This window comes from Pelodiscus sinensis, chromosome 2 (genome assembly GCF_049634645.1).
Source record: "Pelodiscus sinensis isolate JC-2024 chromosome 2, ASM4963464v1, whole genome shotgun sequence".
Classification (NCBI taxonomy): domain Eukaryota; kingdom Metazoa; phylum Chordata; order Testudines; family Trionychidae; genus Pelodiscus; species Pelodiscus sinensis.
In genome coordinates, this window is record NC_134712.1 from 102,100,696 (window position 1) to 102,118,650 (window position 17,955).

The 17,955-nt window shown below is 43.1% G+C and overlaps 1 protein-coding gene across 5 annotated transcripts in view; it reads left to right on the forward strand.

Moving 5' to 3' along the window:
- Positions 1–17,955, forward strand: part of DCDC2 (doublecortin domain containing 2) — a 109,987-nt gene that overhangs the window by 78,620 nt on the left and 13,412 nt on the right. For all 5 annotated transcript variants that reach the window (XM_075921152.1, XM_075921153.1, XM_075921151.1 and 2 more), the window contains one exon: positions 14,970–15,070. In XM_075921152.1, the coding sequence (XP_075777267.1) occupies positions 14,970–15,070 (101 nt within the window). The remainder of the gene's footprint in view (positions 1–14,969; positions 15,071–17,955) is intronic.

A 17,955-nucleotide genomic window follows, 5' to 3' on the forward strand; every position in this document is an offset into this window, starting at 1 on the left:
GAGTTTCTTGCACCTTCTAAGTCAGGGATGGGCAAAATATGGCCCACGGGCTGGATTTGGTCAATGGGACTGCGATGATTGTAAGGGGGCACGGTAGTGCATGAAGTCTCTCCCGTGTAAGGGGCAGGTAGTGGCTAGAGGCACATAGCCCCAGAAGCAGCCATTTTGAGCAGTCTGGTGCTATGGCATGCAGGGAATCTGCCTGAGGGTCCTTCTGGGCTGCTGGCCTGGAGCCACCGAGGTCAGCACCTCCTGGCCACAGCTTGCTTCTAGCACCCCAGCCCCTCCCACACTCCAACTCCCTGCCGCAGGTCATCACCCAAACCCTCTGCACGCCCCTGCCTCAGAGCCTGCATCCCCTTACACCTCCCAGGCCAGAATCGCTTTCTGCATCCATACCCTCTCCCTGACCCTCACCCGCTGCTGTTCCCCAACCCCAGGTCATAACCCAAACTCTCCACACCCCCTTCTGCACCCTTTCCCCAGGCCAGAATCCTCGGACCTCACACTCCAATCCTCTGCCCCAGGTCACAACCCCCTCCTTCATTCAATCTCCCTGTCAGACCCCACACCTTCTCTTGCATCCCAGTTTCTTAACCCAAGCTCCCTTCTGCATCCAACCTCTGTCCTAGACCTTGCAACCTCTCCATAGAAAAGTGCAGCCCTTGGCCACTTTCCAAAATCTTGTAATGCCCTCCCCCCATAAAAAATTGACCACCTCCTGTTCTAAGACATCTGGTGCTGATCTCCGTCAGGGACAAGATACTGGACTAAGTGGAACATGAGTCTGACCCGGTAATGCACTTTCTATGTTCCTATTTACACAATGACTTTCTGAATAAGATAGACTTTTAAATAGTTTTAATTGGGGATTTTAAGCAGTGGGTGGTGAAATGTTCATTTTATTGCTGACAGGAAAAAGTGTAATAGTTCTCAAATAGCAATGACAGAAGTGAATTAAGTTATTTTCCCTCTGTATCTCTAAAATTAGGCTTTTACTGCCTGCAGTGTAATAGTTTTCTTTTGCCTTGTAAATGCAATATCAATCTAGTTTGCTATAGAAATGTTTTCCTAATGCCTTTTTTTGTGTGCTTTTCATGCTGTGAACAGCTGATAGGTGTTCTTGTGAAAGGTAAATTGTAGGAAATTCATATTTATAGGGATGCTGGCAGCAACTTAAGAGAACTCATGTTTGAATTGTAGCATCCATTTTTTAGTGAAAAACACTGCTAAATCAATAGTCTTTTTGAGGTTGGATGGGACAATGAAATAAAACGTAATCTTTTCCCCCCTTCTGATTTATCTCAAGTGAATTATTTAATATTAGTCTCCAGAGGTATTTATTGCTCCCAAAGGAGAATGGTAAATCAGTTTAAACACAAAGATTAATCACAGGTACTTTGATAGTCTTGTTTGTGCTAAAACATTATTTTTTTCTTTTAAATATTCTATTATAGACTTTATCCTGAAGGAAACTTCCAAATATATTGAGTCAATTTTTCCATTTTGTGTACCAGCAGTGGGGAATGAGACTGAAGTGGAAAGAAGAGACAGATTTATTAAATGGGTGGGTCAGTGAAGTAAAATACTGAAGCATGTGTTTAAACCCATTCCTCTTCAGGACACCACATAAGCACATGATTATATTTTTAAGGTTGTGTTTGTCATTGACATCAGAGGGAATTTGCCTTTGTCTGTCGATGCACAAAGACTGTACCAATGTAATTACATCAATTTAAGACTATCTTACGCTGATTTAGCTTAAGTTGATAAGGAATGAACTTAAATGAAATCAGCACCGGGTACTCCTAAATTGATCTAAGTGTCTCCACACAAGACAGAGGTGCTGATTTAACTAATTCAATTTCCAAACCACTTTAATGAAATCGGTACAACTTTTGATCTGGAGGAGTGTGAGTGCAAGTTAAGGGACTCCATGTTCCTTCTTTCTTACTAGCTTCCTTCTACCTTTGTGGTCTGCCTGAATGTGTTAGAGAAACTTAAGATGGGAGTGGTGAGCAGGCTGTTTTCTCACTCTTTTCCCTGGTCCACAAGCACTATGCTAAAGTGACTCTAAAACACAGAGCAATCTGTTTACTCCTCCAGCCAGATTTCTGTTACATGATGGTGCCTGTTCCCTTTCCCCAGTTTTGCAGTCAGACAGCATGTTGGGGAGGGTCCTAATCATCATAGTTTGAACTATGGTTACCATCACCCTGGTTTCTAATGGACCTGAGTGGTTTTTGTAGTGCCATCTTGATTAAAAGATCTGTCGCACTGCCACCAGTGCAATTTCCTCTCTCCTTGGGATACATCAGAGCAGTGGTTCCTAAATGTTTTATTAATGTGACACACCAACCTGTAATAGGGCTTATTTTGCAATCTTTACCCTGCCCTATTACACTTGGAGGATGAACCTGACCCACATTCATCCTGCAGTGGTGACTCCTGTCCTGTGATGCTGGGCTTGCCTCCCCACTCCAGGCGTTGGCAGCCTTGATTATGAGATCGCAGCTCCTGTGTGGCTCTGTGACTTCATGTAAAATGTGTGTGTCAAACATTTTAGCAATAATTAGCTTCAGTGGGCAGTAAGACCAATTTTGTTGGTGAGGCGGGAGCCAATAGATGAATTTCCTGTGTCTTGGAGGAAAATTACCCCAAGATCCTAAATTACCAAGGCGTGGCTGCCTTGGTCCCCCGCTCTCTCAGCTGCCTCTGCCTGCTGCTGCTCTATCTGCTCGATGAGGCCAGCGCTGGGTAAGTGCGGGTGGGGCTTCCGGCCAGCGGGGCTGGGCTCGGGCCGCTTCTCGCGGGTGGGAGCACCGTTCCACCAGCACTGCCGCACTCCCATCGCCCCGCAACACTACGCTCTCCCATCCCCCTAACACAGTGATTCTCAAACTTTCTGGCCCGTGGTCCACCTGGCTCAATGCAAACCTTTCCATGGACCACCAGATGCTAATGGAAACTTACCGTTAATTACATAATTATGCCCAAGCCATTTTGCTAGTGCTGCAGCTAGGGAGAATGGTTTAATTTAACCAGTAAGAAAGGAAATATTAATTTAAATTATTAAGCCGATTAAGCACTTTAACTTTGTTAGTTTATCAAACTTAATTTTATATAAAGTAAAATATTAATTTATGTCCAACACAAAAGGTTCCCATGGTTTTTTTGTTTATGGCAGGGGTGGGGAGCCTTTTTTTCGGATGGGGCCACTGACCCACAGAAAAATCAGATGGGGATCACACAAGTAAGAAGCAAAAAAAAAAAAAAAAATCCCTCCAAACTCCCCCACCTTTCACTGATGTGGCCCCGCAACCGAGACATGTCACTCTTCTGGCACTCTAGTCCAATTGGGGGAAGAGGAGGGACAGGGAGGACTGAAGTTCAGGGCTTCCTATAAACCAGATTTACACTTCTGGGGTTCTGGAGTTAGTGGATTTTGTGGATCCCCCCCAGGCTCTGGGGTTGGGACAAAACACGGGGGTTTCAGTGCGTGGGACAGGGCTGCCAGTGAGATGAATGGGGGTGCAGAATCTGGGCAGGAGGTGGGGTGCAGGAGGGTGTGAGATCTGGATGGGAGGTAGGATACAGAAGCAGGCTGGGAGTAGGGTGTCTGGCCAGGGGGAGGGGGTAAGAGCAAAGTGCAGTGTGTGTCCAGAAGGGAGAGTGAAGGAGCAGGAGAGGGTGCAAGGAGCAGGGTGGAGATGGGGTGTCTGTCCAGCGGGGAGGGTGCAGGAGTGGGCTGGAGGTGTGGGGTCTCAGAGGGGGTATGTGTGAGGGGACTGGAGGTGTATGGTCTAGGCATGAGAGGAAGGGGAGCGCTTACCTTTCTTCATGCCCAGCACTTCTCTTGAGCATGGCCTCCCACTGCGCCCAGTGGCTGAATTCTGGCCAGTGAGAGCAGCAGGGAAAGCCTCCAGGCAGCATGCCTGCATGCTGCTGTTCCCTAGCCAGGGGAGGAGGAGGGGCAGTGCTTCTTCCCCGCGAGCCAGATTGCACAGCAAGGCTTGTGGCTTTCTCTTCCTCTTCAACAGGAAGCTAGTGCTGGCATTCCAACCTCGTGGGAGGAAGGGAGGCCAAAGCTGGAGCGCCAGCATAGGCTCCCTGCTGCAGGAGGAAACAGGGGCTGAGCTTGAGTCATGGACCCACTGCCCTAACATAGTCCCCTCATGCTTACTTGGGGGATCAAAGAGGGGTGTATTCTCACCCTTCGCACTCCTGCATATGGGCCTACTAGTAGACCAGAGGACTGTAGCTGGCACTCAACAAGTGATCCTTAGTTGGCTCGTTTGACTCCAGCTCAAAGGAGAGCTTCTTTAATTTTCAGGTTGCAGTGGGGAAGGTCTGAGTTGGATATTAGGAAAAACTATTTCACTAGGAGGGTGGTGAAGCACTGGAATGAGTTACCTCGGGAGGTGGTGGAATCTCCATCCCTAGAGATTTCTAAGCCCCAGCTTGACAAAGCCCTGGCTGGGATGATTCAACTGGGATTGGTCCTGCTCCTGAGGTCTCTTCCAACCTTATGATTCTCTGATTCTTTGCTCTTGCATGGAGGAGGCAAGATTCTGAAAGATCCTTTTGAGAGGATGTTGAAATCCAAAGGAGTCCTGAACTGCACACAATCACTATTTTGGTGAATTCAGCCAAAAGGTTGTACTCTGAAAAGACTCCCATCAACTTCAGTGGGATTGTAGTAGGTCCTGAAGCATTAACTGTTTTGCAGCAAGCTCTGGATGAGGATTCTCATTGGATCACAAGTAGGTGAAGCAGGCGTGGGCCAGCCTCTGCTTCATTTCCAGTTACGTTTTGATGTCTCCTTGGAAGTGGTCACCTAGAGTATGTCTAGACTACATGGCTCCGTCAACGAAACCATGTAGATTAGTTTACTCGACAAAGGGAAATGAAGGGGCGATTTAAATAATTGCCGCTTCATTTAAATCAAAATGGCCACTGCGCTGTGCCGATCAGCTGTTTGTCGGAACAGCACAGCAGTCTAGACTTGGAGCTGCCAACTCCAGAACCCTTTGTCGGCAGATCCTGTAAGCCTTGTTTCACGAGGCATAAAGGATCTGCTGACAAAGAGTTCTGAGGTTGGCAGATCCCCGTCTAGACTGCCACGCTGTGCCGACAAACAGCTGATCGGCACAGCACAGTGGCCATTTTGATTTAAATGAAACAGCGATTATTTAAATCACCACTTCATTTCCCTTTGTCATCCTGCCTCATCTACATGGCTCCGTCGACACACCCCTAGATATTTATGAACAGGCTCAGGAGAGGAGGATCCTCTGGTGAAGACTAGAATTCCAGGAGCTTCAGAACAAATACAGGCTCATAGCTGCTCCTATTAAAGGTGAGTAATTTCTTTGGGAGGCTTTGCATGATGCTCTTTAGAGCTCCATGATGAAATGAGCATCCTTTTAGAGCCTAATAAGCTTGTTATCTTTCCTGTAAAGGATCATCCAGCCCCTCTAAGTGATGATAGTTCCCAAGGCCTGACTGAACAAGAGGAATAGACCTGGGCTTGGGAAGCAAGGCCCATCCCTGCTTCCAGTGAGCAAAATTTCCATTTGCTATAACCAATGTGGGAGAGGAGGGGGAGATTACCAAAGGCAGCTGGGTGCGATCTATGATCTCATTAGTATATTTATGGATTTACAGTGTTTTCCAAATTTCCACTGATTTGTGCCATCTCTCATCAGCCAGAGACGCAAGAAACAGTGTGGCTAGACACACATCAAAACCATATGCCAGTCAAGGATTGCTTCGCAGCAGTCTGTGCTCTGTTGTCTGTGATGACAAAAGTCTTTGATGGGGAGTTATGATTTTCTGCATCCAGTCTTAGATCTGAAGAGGTTCAGCTCCAAGTGTAGAATACAGAAAAATCAGCATGGAATCACCCTGGAAAATTAGATCAGTGGTGAAACCTGGAGAATTGCTAATGTCCATAGTTCTAGCAGTCACCGGTCAGCATATTCTGATCTCCCTACCTGAATGTGCTCAGCTGAGGAGCACACAGAGCCTGTTTTCCTATAGGGACCTTGCTGTCACGTAGGGTATTTCTACAGTACATGGCTATTTTGGGAAACCAGTGGTATCCTGAAATAGCTACCCTGCACCTACACATGTGGCCCGCAGGGCACAAGTTGAGTAGCCCTGATTTACAATATTTTACATTAACATGTCCTATGACAGGGGTGGGGAACTTAAGGTCCAAGGGCTGAATGCAGCCCCCAGCTTTGCCTGGATCCGGACTCTGAGGCTTGGGGCTCCTCCTAGCATTGGGGAGCTCATGCTGGTGATGGTTTTGTATTGTTTCTCACTTGTGTGCAGTCCCTGACTGATTGTCTGTGGGTCAGTGACCCCAACCCAAAAAAGCTTCCTCACCCCTTTCTTATGGAAACATCCAAAATGCTGGCATAGAAGGGCTAGTTACAAGAAAAATATGCAGAAACCATCTCTTTTAGAAGCCAGATGTTTGAGAGGTGTATTTTATTCTAATAAAATTAATGAAAGCACCATTGGAGCAAATTAACATACTCATTAAGAATGACTGCCACTAATACCAAGAGATGTGAATTTATAATGTAAACATAAGGATAGTTGAATATCGGTCTTGTATTCAGAGTTAAAATTGTAGTTAACCATGTTTACATGATATTGACACTTAGGTGTTTTATAAAAGTCTGTAGTTAAAATATAGTGGTGTGACTGGCTCATTGGTGAGCTACTATGCTAAAATTGAAGCATTGACAATAACTCAGTAAAGAAGAAAGTTGTATTTGTTTATTCATTTATCATTCATGAAAGAGAAATCATAATCATATTTGTTTGCAGACATTTCCCTGCATGTGAGGTTTATTAGGGGTAGTAATTACAACTGATGAAAGAAATAAGAGGATTATTTTCAATTAGTTTATATGACAGTGCACATGACACTGAATATAGGCTTATAGCTCCCACAAAACTTGCCACCTTTCTAGTGCAAAGCATACTTTTTAAGTTTTGCTTTCTATAATATAAATATAGATGTATGTACATAAAAAAGAACCTTCCATACCAAAACAAGAGAGTCCACTGTATACACATTTCTGCTCGAGGGGAAAGGATGAAAGAACAAAAAACGTGTGACAGATTAGACACATTACTTAATGCACTCAGGGTATGTCTACGCTACAGGATAAGGTCAAATTAAGATATACAACTTCAGCTACGTTAACTGTGTAGCTGAAATTGAAGTACCTTAATTCAGCTTTTGGTGCTGTCCACACTGCAGGAAGTGGAAGGGAGAACACTCTCCCTTTGACTTCCCATACTCCTTGTGGAAGCAGGACTACTGGCATTGACCGGAGTACCCCTCTCAGTTCAAATTGGTGTGTCTTCACTAGACCTGCTAATTTGAATCCTAGAAGATTGACAGTGGCAGCTTCAATCTTCTCTGTAGTGTAGACATACCCCCAGATACTCCAGCGACAGATATAGAATAAAACCCACTATAGAGTAAAATGTAATAAAAGTTTCAGCACTTCATCTGCTACGGCATGACAGTTTTGCTATTATGAGAGATTAGTTATGCAAGGTATACTAGGGACCTAAGAGTGATGTCATTTAAAACTGACAAGAAATCAAAACAGATCTAGACAAAACAGGCAATGCTTTATTATTGTAGCACACTATATAGTCTTTAATGGTTTATAACTGTCATTTGAGCAAGTGAATAAATTAGACACCTAGAAGCAGAGAGAGAAAATACACGTGGGGAGTATTCAAAGAAGGGGGAGGGGGACAAACTTAAGTCCCAAAATATCACATGTAGGTAAAATAGGATAAATAACATAATCCTTTCACAATGACCCATTGCACACAAGTAAGCATCCTTTTCTCTGCTTCAGCATTCACTATATTCCTATCAATAAAGGAGACTGTTCCATATGAAGTTAGCCTTCTAGAAACAGTTTTTGCCATTTCCATTGCGAGAGTCTGATGTCAACAATCTATATTTGAGTAATGAGGAATTCAGTACATTCTGAAGCAAGCAGCTAAACGCTTTAAAGCTTGATCCTTTTGACCACATTAGTATCAGATGAAGAAAAGTTGGGTTTTTTTTTAATATTCAGATTCCTCACCACTAATTTTTGTTTAATTCCTTCTCTTTTCACATACAATGAATTACCTACAAATCCATTTAAAGGAAAAATTATGAGTGTTCCACAGTGTAGCCTGGAGATATTTTCAAAAAGAACATTATGCCATAGACTGGCATAAACTCATAGGTCCCCTCCATCCCTTAGAGCAATCTGTGGGATTTAATGAGCCACAGATTTTTTTACATTTTATTTTGAATTTGACTTAGCATTTTATGAGGCAGAGTCTGGTAATTCACATTAATTTTTTTAATAGTCATATGAACTTTCTTGCATGCACAGCTTATAGTTAATAAATTCCTCTGATTTCCATAAAATATTAAGGGTAGGCCATTGTTATAATGATTTTTTTTAATCCCGACTGCTACACTTCAATCAGTTCTAGATATGCAATGCATTAAATAGCTGTATAAAATGTTGGTGCTACAATAAATTTTTTATAGTTAGGGCTGGTTAGGAAAGGAGCTTATGCAAGAGGTGTTAATTGCCATGGTTAATTATTTAAAAATATATAGATTTCTTACTAGTTATCTGAATGTGAAACTCATTAACTATTTAATACATTCATGTAATAGTCTTGTTTAGCAAAGTGTACAAAAAGATTCCGGTCAGGCTACACTGGAATATTGAATCACATCAAGCAAGAAAGGATCGCGACTCATCTTATTTTGCTCAGAGGTTTCAAATACGCAGTTCTTGTGAATCTTTCTACAGAATAAATGTGACCCAGTTTATTAAATGAAATATCTGCACATTATTGTGAGCATCCTTTTGTTTAGACAAATACCCTTTGGTGAATTATTTCCCACAGAATGCTCTGAGATAGTTATAGTCTAGGACATTTGTTACTAATTTATCTACAGTTTCCCTCTTTGGGGTTTAGTTGGCAGCCCAAAGCAGTTGGCGTGTCCCTCCAGAGATAGTAATTCCCCTTGTCACAGATGAATCTGCAGGGCGCAAAGCCAGCGTAGCCAGCAGAGTGCAGGGAGTAACAGGGACTTTGACAGGTGCTGGCATGCTGTGACTGCTGGCTGCAAGCAGTGCGATTTAGAACAATCCTGAAGCTGCCCTAAGTTTTTTTTTGGTGTTCCTTTCAACTCCACCTGGCTCAGGATCAAAGTTTTGTGGAAAGACACGTTCACGCCCTTCCCCTTTTATTTTTCATCTGCATTGAGGGCTGAACCCCACTGAGTTTTATGAAATATCCATGACTTAGTACCGTATCATTCTAATATTTGGTGTGCTCTGTAATGGAAACTAGTCATGGTAAGAGGATAAACATGATCTAATTTCTTCTGTAGCAATGATCCTGTGCCCTATGGCAGTGGCTCTCAACCAGGGCTACCTTTGGAGGTCTTCCAGGGGATACATCAGCTGATCTAAATATTTGTCTACTTTTACGACAGGCTACATAAAAAGTGCACAAAGACGCCCCAAAGTAAAATTTCATACAATAATTTGTTTATACTGCTCAATATACTATATCTGTGTTTCTCAATCTGGGAACTGTGATATAGCAGTTTTTCAGGAACAGTGTACTGTGACATTTTTGTATTTTTATGTCTGATTTTTAAGCAAGTAGTTTTGAAGTGAGGTGAAACTTGGAGTTTCAAGACAAATCAGGCTTGAGAGGGATAGGTTGAGAACCACTGTCCTATGGGTCTGCTTTTTGAAAGAACTTGAAGAACCCAGAGCCAAAGAGGAAAGCTCCATCTAGACCGCACCAGGTGTTCTGAGGAAACAGCAACTAGACCTGGGGTGAGCAATAATTTTTGAACGGCGGCCACTTTTTAAATTTTTAAAGTGTTCACGGGCCTCCCCTGAAGGGGTGGGGTGTTCAATAAAAGGGGCAGAGCTGTGGATGGAAGGGCGGAGCCTTTAAATAGCAGGAGTTGAAAGGGCTCATGCCATCCCTGCGGCTCTCAGGCATCACGTTTGCTGGAGATGGGAGCTGCAAGCCCTTTCAATTCCTGCTTCTTAAAGGGTTCGCTTTTCCCAGCCTCGCTGCTAGTGTGTTACCTGGGAGCCAGGGATGCAAGAGCCCTTTCAATTGCTTTCAACTGCTTCTATTTAAAGGGCTCGCGCCTTCCCAAGGGCTGTTCCTGACAGCCACGGGGAAGGCACAAGCCCTTTAAATAGAAGCAGTTGAAAGGCCTTACGTGTCCTTGGCTCCCAGGCAATGAGCTAGCATGGAGCCAGCGCTGCGAGCCCTTTCAATTGCTTCTTTGTATAGGTCTTGTGCCCATTGGGTGGCTGCCAGGCGACCCAGCTGCTTGGGAGGCGTAAGCCCTTTAAATAGAAGCAATTAAAAGGGCTCGCAGCTCCAGCGCTACTAGTGCATTGCCTGAGAGCTGGAGAAGCATGAGTCCTTTTAACTGCTTCTATTTAAAGGGCTTGTACCTTCCCCACACCTGTCAGGTGTGGCCTTGCCTGGCAGCCACATGGAAGGTGCGAGCCCTTTAAATAGAAGTAGTTAAAAGGACTTGCGCATGGTTCCTAAGCAATGAGCTAGCAGCTAGGCAGGAGCTGTGGACCCTTTTAATGGCTTCTATTTAAAGCAATTGACCTGGATAACATGATTGTAGTCTCTTACTTCAACAACCAAAGGAGTACCTGGAGCACAAGGCTAGCTTAAGAAGTAACCGTGCCAAAGAACTGGGTAAAACGGGACCTTCTGCCAATTACGGTCAGTCACTTTACAGCTAAACTACCCAAGCAAATGTTATACGGGAATAGGAGCTGACGCTATAAATTTTTCTGTTGGAGTGAAAATTATGGGTCACTTCATATGAAGTCCCACGTTATGTGTAAGTTGTACTTTCAGAGTTGAATCCATTTAATTTGGAGTACCCGCTAAGAAAGCTGTTGCCTGGGGTTAGAATGGGGATTGCAAGATCGGAGAGTTAAGTATAAATCCTTTGGATTCAGAGTGGCTTTTACCTAGTCGGTGAGATAGAGCAACCCTTTCTAGCTGGTGATTCCCCATATAGAAACTAAATGGAGAGACCCAACATTTCCTTTTCACTCTTTAACTGTTCTTTCATTTTTTATATTATACTCTCTCCACATGCCGTGCTATCGAAGCTGAGATCAACAGAGGCACTTGCACAGAAGCCTAGTTGGTGTAAACAAGGCTGATAAAAGGATGTTCTCTTGAGGGCCTTGCTGTTTTGAAATTTACTCCTTGCCACACTCTGGCCCAAAAAGAGTCTGACTCTGATAACCTTCACGGCAAGCTGCAAAGCTCGTATTTCCGCCTGCTCCAGGCACCTGACAGTGGAGCAGAGTACTAATGGGGTGAACTGATGGAGAAGTGTGGTTTTAGCTTTGTATTTGTGTGTTGCTGGTTATGGGCCATACCCATATTGAATGGCACTACTGCATTTGACTTAGGTGCTATTTTTCAAGGGCACTTTTAGGTTGTGTCACGGGTGTTTTGTGTATCAATAGGCAGTCTTTTGCACAGGTTGGGCGCATATCTAAATAAACTTTTATTCTGTAATACTTCCATTTTTTCTTTTTAACAAATATCTGTAGCTGGCATACTCCACTGTTGATTAGTTTTTTATTTACTGGTTGGTGATGTATATACCTATGCATACTTTAAATTTCTCCAATAGGTCTATTAGATTTCATTTCTGTTTATTGATGCATTCTCCTAACTTAACGTACCATGTTTTGTGCCTGTTTAGTTAACATTTTTCTTAGTACTAGCATGCTCTTTACACAAATGTTTTTGATCTCAGTCCATTATCACAGCACCTCTGTACTTGTGCTCGACTGCTGCACATGCTGCCATTACAAGATCTGGAGAAATTCTTCCTACACGTGATATCAGAGCTGTACAGTCAGCACTTTGATATCCCATTTCTAATATACCCATCAGTTCTGCATAGCTCATCGAATAGTCTCCTGTTGTTTTTTACTGCTGGTACCCATCATTCTTTGAGTGCTTGCTCATGTCCATTGCATGGTATGTGTATGCATACTGTGTGCACCATTGCGAGAGATTTTCCCTAATGGGGCAGTGATGGGGTCAATAGAGACCTACTAGCAAACTCCTTCTCCTGCTCCCACCTCAAAGAGGGCAGAGAAAGTATTATATACCAACAAAACGATATGAATACCTGTACTTGCATTCCCCCCTTGGGAGTGACTGGTGATGTCTGCAGTGAATGAAAGAGTCTGGCACAGCTGGCCAAGTGCTACTCTCAGTCAAAAAGGTCCTACAAATCAAGGTGGTTTTGGAAGAAAGATTTATTGCACAAGTAGCCACCAACTGTACATTGTTAATCAGCAAGCTTTGCTGGGGAGACATCTTAATTAATGGGACTCCCTGAATAAATTCAAAGACTCTCTGACCAAAGAGTCAAGACAGGAGTTTATGGCCCTCCTAGAAGAAAGTAAGAACACAGGTAGGATCTCTTTCCAGCTGGCTTTGGACTAGGGACGTTAAAATGTAAACGTAAAATGTAAAGCTTTCCACTCCTCAGTGAATGGAAGATCAGTGTTCTCCCTCTAATGATGGCCTGATTTCTCAAGGGGTTGGAAAGCCTCTCGCCTCAGGTTCTCAAACCAACACCCTCCCTCCACCATGGAACTTCAACTTGGTCTGTTTGAGGCTTATGGGCCCTCCCCTTTAAATTGTTAGCATCGTGCCTCTCTCCTGGAAGGCAGCCTTCTTGGTGGTGGTCACCTTGGCCAGAAGGGTATCTCAGATCAAGGTGCTTATGTCAGAACCACCTTACATAGTGTTCTTCAAGGACGGGGTTCAAATTCACCCCCCATCTGGTCTTCCTGACAATGATTGGTGTCACATTTCCCTAACAACCAGGTCATTTTTCTCTGCCATCTACCAAAAACCTCACAAAAGCTCCGAGGAACAACTTCATACATTAGGCGAGCTCTTGCCTCTTATACAGAAGGGATATTCTGCAAATTCATGCAGCTCTTTGTATCAGTAATGGAGAGGATGAAAGGGATTCTTGTGTAAACTCAAATCTCATCCTGGCTGACTGCCTCTCTTTGGGCTTGCTATGAGCAGGTGAGTGTCCCTCCTCCAGCAATTATGACCATTCATTCCACAAGAGTCCAGGCTTCATTCTTGCACAGGTACCATTCCAGGACACGTGCAGAGCTGCAACCTGATTACTGATTCATATCTTCATGTCCCACCACACCGTCACCCAACAGGCCCAAGACAGTGCCAGTTTTGGGAGCGTGGTATTTTAATCAGCGTGTCCATGAACCCCAAACCTATCTCCTGAGGTGTAGTGCTGGTGAGTTACCTAGCATGGAATGGACATGAGCAGCCACTCGAAGAAGAAAAAAGCTGTTACTAACCTTTAGTAATTGTCATTTTTTGAGATGTTGCACCTGTAATTCCATGGCCCACCCTTTTACCTGTCTGTCAGGCTATGTCTAGACTGCAAGCCTCTTTCGAAAGAGAGCGTCTAGACTGCACATTGAACTTTCGAAAAAGCGGCTTGCTTTTTCGAAAGAAAGCATCCAGTGAGTCTGGATGCTCTCTTTCGAAGAAGCCCTATTTACATTGAAGAACGCCTTCTTTCGAAAGAGGAACTTTCGAAAGAAGGCGTTCTTCCTCGTGAAATGAGGTTTACCGCCATCGAAAGAAAAGCCGCATTCTTTCGATTTAATTTCGAAAGAACGCGGCTTGAGTCTGGACGCAGGGGAAGTTTTTTCGGAAAAAGGCTACTTTTCCCGAAAAAACCCCTGAGTCTGGACACAGCCTCAGAGTTACTGGCCTGAACAAAAAAAAAATGGGTATGAGGTCAGTAATGCCCCTTACACTGGCGCTTATGCACTTGGCTGCAGAGTGTTCTAGAACTGGCCCAATGGATATCACTAAGGGAAAAATCTCTGGCAGCAGTGCATGCGGCATACACACACTTTCCATGGCATGGACATGAACAGCACATCTCAAAAAACAACAGTTACAAAAGGTAAGTAACTGCTTTTTAAACCCTTATTACTCTTTGAGGAGATAGAATATACCTATCATTCTGCTTCCTAATACCAAAAAAAAAAAAAAAAAAAAAAAAAAGTCCCTGGCTAAGGCACTTAGAAGTTACTTATGGAGTACAACAGCAACTTAATCAAATAAAAGGAATACTAGTGTAAAACCGTTGTGAACTAGAATAGGGTTAGGAATAAACAATCTGCTTGTGAACCTCTTAGTTTTGCCTAGCTGAATCAGTCCTGGGCAGGTGCTCTGTAGTTTCCCAGTGCCCTTATAAAACAGATCTGTAGAGTTTCTCCTATTGTTCAGGCTGTACGTGCCAATTATTGGGAAACTGGAGTTGTTTCACAGGTTATCGCTGTAAATCCTAAACTGTAACATCACAGCTACAAATTCACTACATTTATTTTTTTCTTCTGAGCGTGTGATGTTTTTCTTAGTATTGGACATTTTAGTAGCTCATTTATCATATTTTTGAATATATATGCATGTTCTGTTGTTTACAAACCAGACTTATCACGCTGCATATAAACATCAGGTTCACATCTGAGCTTCTGCAAAGTTCAGGGGAGTTCATCGAGGGTGTGTGTTCAGTCTGTCTCTCTTCAGCCTTCCTTCCTTAACGTAATGTAGCATGTGTATAACTGTAACTAGAAAACAAAGGAACCAAAATTGAACATAATGAGACATTTAAAATCCATTAAAAGGTCTGAACTGGAAATTATATGTGAGCTTTGAAAGCTATTCTTAAAAACAGAATTGAGATGCAGTTCAGTTGTTGCTCCACACGGTGTCACAGTTGGTCTTTTTGTCTACTCAATATTTCTTTCTGCTTGTAGATGAAGGCATTTACAAAGCTGGTGGAAAACGATGTGAAATGTGGGGGGCAGTGGAAATCCAAGAAGATGAAGACACTCGGATAGAAGTTCCAGTGGATCAGGTAATCTTTACATTTTGAACAAATGACTAATTTAGAAAACAAATCTTGCATTATTGATTTTGTTGCTTCCTTTGATTCCTGTTGAATTTTTTTACAGGGTTCATTTGTAATGTTCACTGGCAGCATTGCACACAATGCCCGCACACTGCCCTTAGCTACTCATTCCCTGCACTCTGAGCTACCCCCCCATCACACACAGCCCCTAGCTGCTCCTCTTTCTACCCCCTGAGCTACTGTCTCCTGGCACCCTGAGCTGTTTTCAAGTGTTTTAAGATGAGCCCTACCACCTATGAGTTACAAGTATTGGTTAAGCCTCCTCCCTGCCAAAACCAAGACAGGCTGGGTGGCCTGTTAGGGTGAATCAAGGTGGAGTTCAAATTGTCTCCTTGAGCCTGCCATATGGAGTTGGCTTGAATCCTGTTGGCCCCTGCCCCCCAACTACACTGCAACTATACCCAAACCCGTCTAGCCCCAGCCTAGACTCCCATGACTCCCCATTCCCCCACTAGGACCTTGAGTTTTTATAGCGTATTTGGGGAGGGGCTACTGCATAGTTCTGACTGATTGCCATTGAGCTTGCTTGAATTCAAGCAGTTTTACCAGGTGTCCTGTATTCAGCATAGGGCAATACAGTCTCTCTAGTTGCAACTATTATTGTTGAGAGAGAAGCAGCCTTTGTGAGGGTTATGCTTTTGTGGATTTAATTACTGTTAGGATAGAACAATACCTCTTGCCCCATCAAGTTCATCTGTGTTTCTTGTGGCAGCCTGAATTATCCTGTCTTAGTCTTGGATGTCTAATAGTAAATTAGTGAGATCATCAGTCCATTTACTGACCTCCATAGAGGCTTTCTATGGGCATTTTCTGGAGCATTTGACAGCAATACATTCAGTCATCAGGAGCTGTCTGGTTCTAATGTTCATCTTTCATATTGCTTGTGAAAGATGCCAACTTGACAGCACTGAAGACTGAAGTCTTACTTAACCCCTATAGTGGTACAGTACAAGCAACAGCTAGGTAAACTTACGTATACTGCCCTACCCACGTGCCTCAGCACAACCTGATGGGGACCTTCTTTAGGGAGGAGAGAATAGTTTGTGTGATTTGCCAATTTAGCACTTGGCCTCTTTGCTGAGGTTGCCAACTAGTGCTGATGGCTTTTTAACTCAAAAAACGAAACAAAACAGAACAACAACAACAACAAAAACAAAAACCACTAAGTTTGTTTTGCAAAGGTTGCTGTACATCCATCAGATAATGCCACCATGTTCTCCAGCCACCCGAACTGAAGTGGTTAGGATGCTGTTTACTTGAGTCGTCTTCTCTGTTTTATCATATATAGCATACAGTTGAACAGATGCCAGATTAGCCATTGACTAAACATAGTGCGATGTGTAGACTAGATGCATGCTTTTATACTTCACTGCAAAATCTTGTATTCCAGCTGAGTGCATTAAAATGGCTGCCTTTACTTTACTCTCAGCTAAATGCTAGTGGGTATTGAAAATCAAATGAGAAAAAACAGTTTTTCCCTTAAACTACATATTTCGTCTGTTTTACTCTAATAAACCAAGACTGTAGGCTCCAAATGCAAAATACATGATGCCTTTGTGTAGAATACAGGCTTTCTCTAAGCTTCACACTTCACTGTTTGCATCATTGTGCCAGCATCGGTAGGAGTGGGGGCAATGCCATGAAATCAACTGGACAAGGGGGTGGGAGAAACAGTTTATTTAGTAAGATGTTTTCACTACTCAGTGCTGGGAACCAATATAATAGGGGCTTTGTCAGGTAAACTTGAAATACTAACCTAATATGTGAACATGAGGTGCTCTTTTAAATGTGGCTATTAGTATTAATTAACTTTTTCTGACAAGAGTTTGGATAAGGTTTCTTCACATTATAGTGCTGCTATTGTTTAATATATGTAAAGCACACTAATACAATGTTTTGTTAAAAAACAATAAAAGGAAAACACCTTTAATCCCCCCCCCCCATAAGCAGAAAGAATCTGGCTCTTTTTTGTCTGCCTCCCACACTGGACTCCCTAAGGAGGTAAAATGGCAGGACTTAAGCCATATATCAAATTAACTGTTCTCATATCCCAAGATAGGAACCAGGAGATTTCCAATTACCCTTCTTGTTCTCCTAAATTAGGCAGTGTCCCCAACAGGTGGCTCCAGCCCTAGTTTTTAATCAGGAAATTTAAGTAGGAGCTGGAGCCAGATCCTTAAAGGTATCAAGGTGCCAAACTCCTACTGAAATCAGTGGGTTTGAGATGCCTAAATACCTGTGAGGAAATGGATCAGGACTGCCTTCACTTTAAAAATCATTAAAATAAATCTGATTGGGAGGTTTCAGATTTTTGGTAGCTCCAGAGTGTAAAATGTTATCGTGGTGACATAGAATCTGGCATAATTTAAATATAAATAATGTGCAATATATCCAAAAGATTTCCGTGTTGCGTGCGCACTTTATTCTCCTATCTCTTTTCCTTTGAAATCTTTATAATGATGTGCAGGAAGATAGTCTAGTTTGTCCTGACCTGTGTGACAATGTCAGATGCTCCCAGAGCTGCAGTCTTTGCCACCCAACTATCCAGCTTTGTAAATATAGATGTGGCTTTTCATTAATGCTATCTCAGTGCCCCTAATGACTTTACATTTCCTGGAGATGTGATAGGAGCTAAAAGTCTATAACTCACTGAAGTATTATTTGTGTAGTAAGAGTATGTCATAAGTAACAGAAGCATTGCAACTTCTATTCACTGTTTTATTTCTAAAGTAGAAGTTTTGTGAAGGAGACCTGAATTTCACCCCAGTGAACAAGTCTCTCTACCTGTTGCCAAAGGCAAAACCAGTTATTTTTGTGTTGGCAGCTCTGAG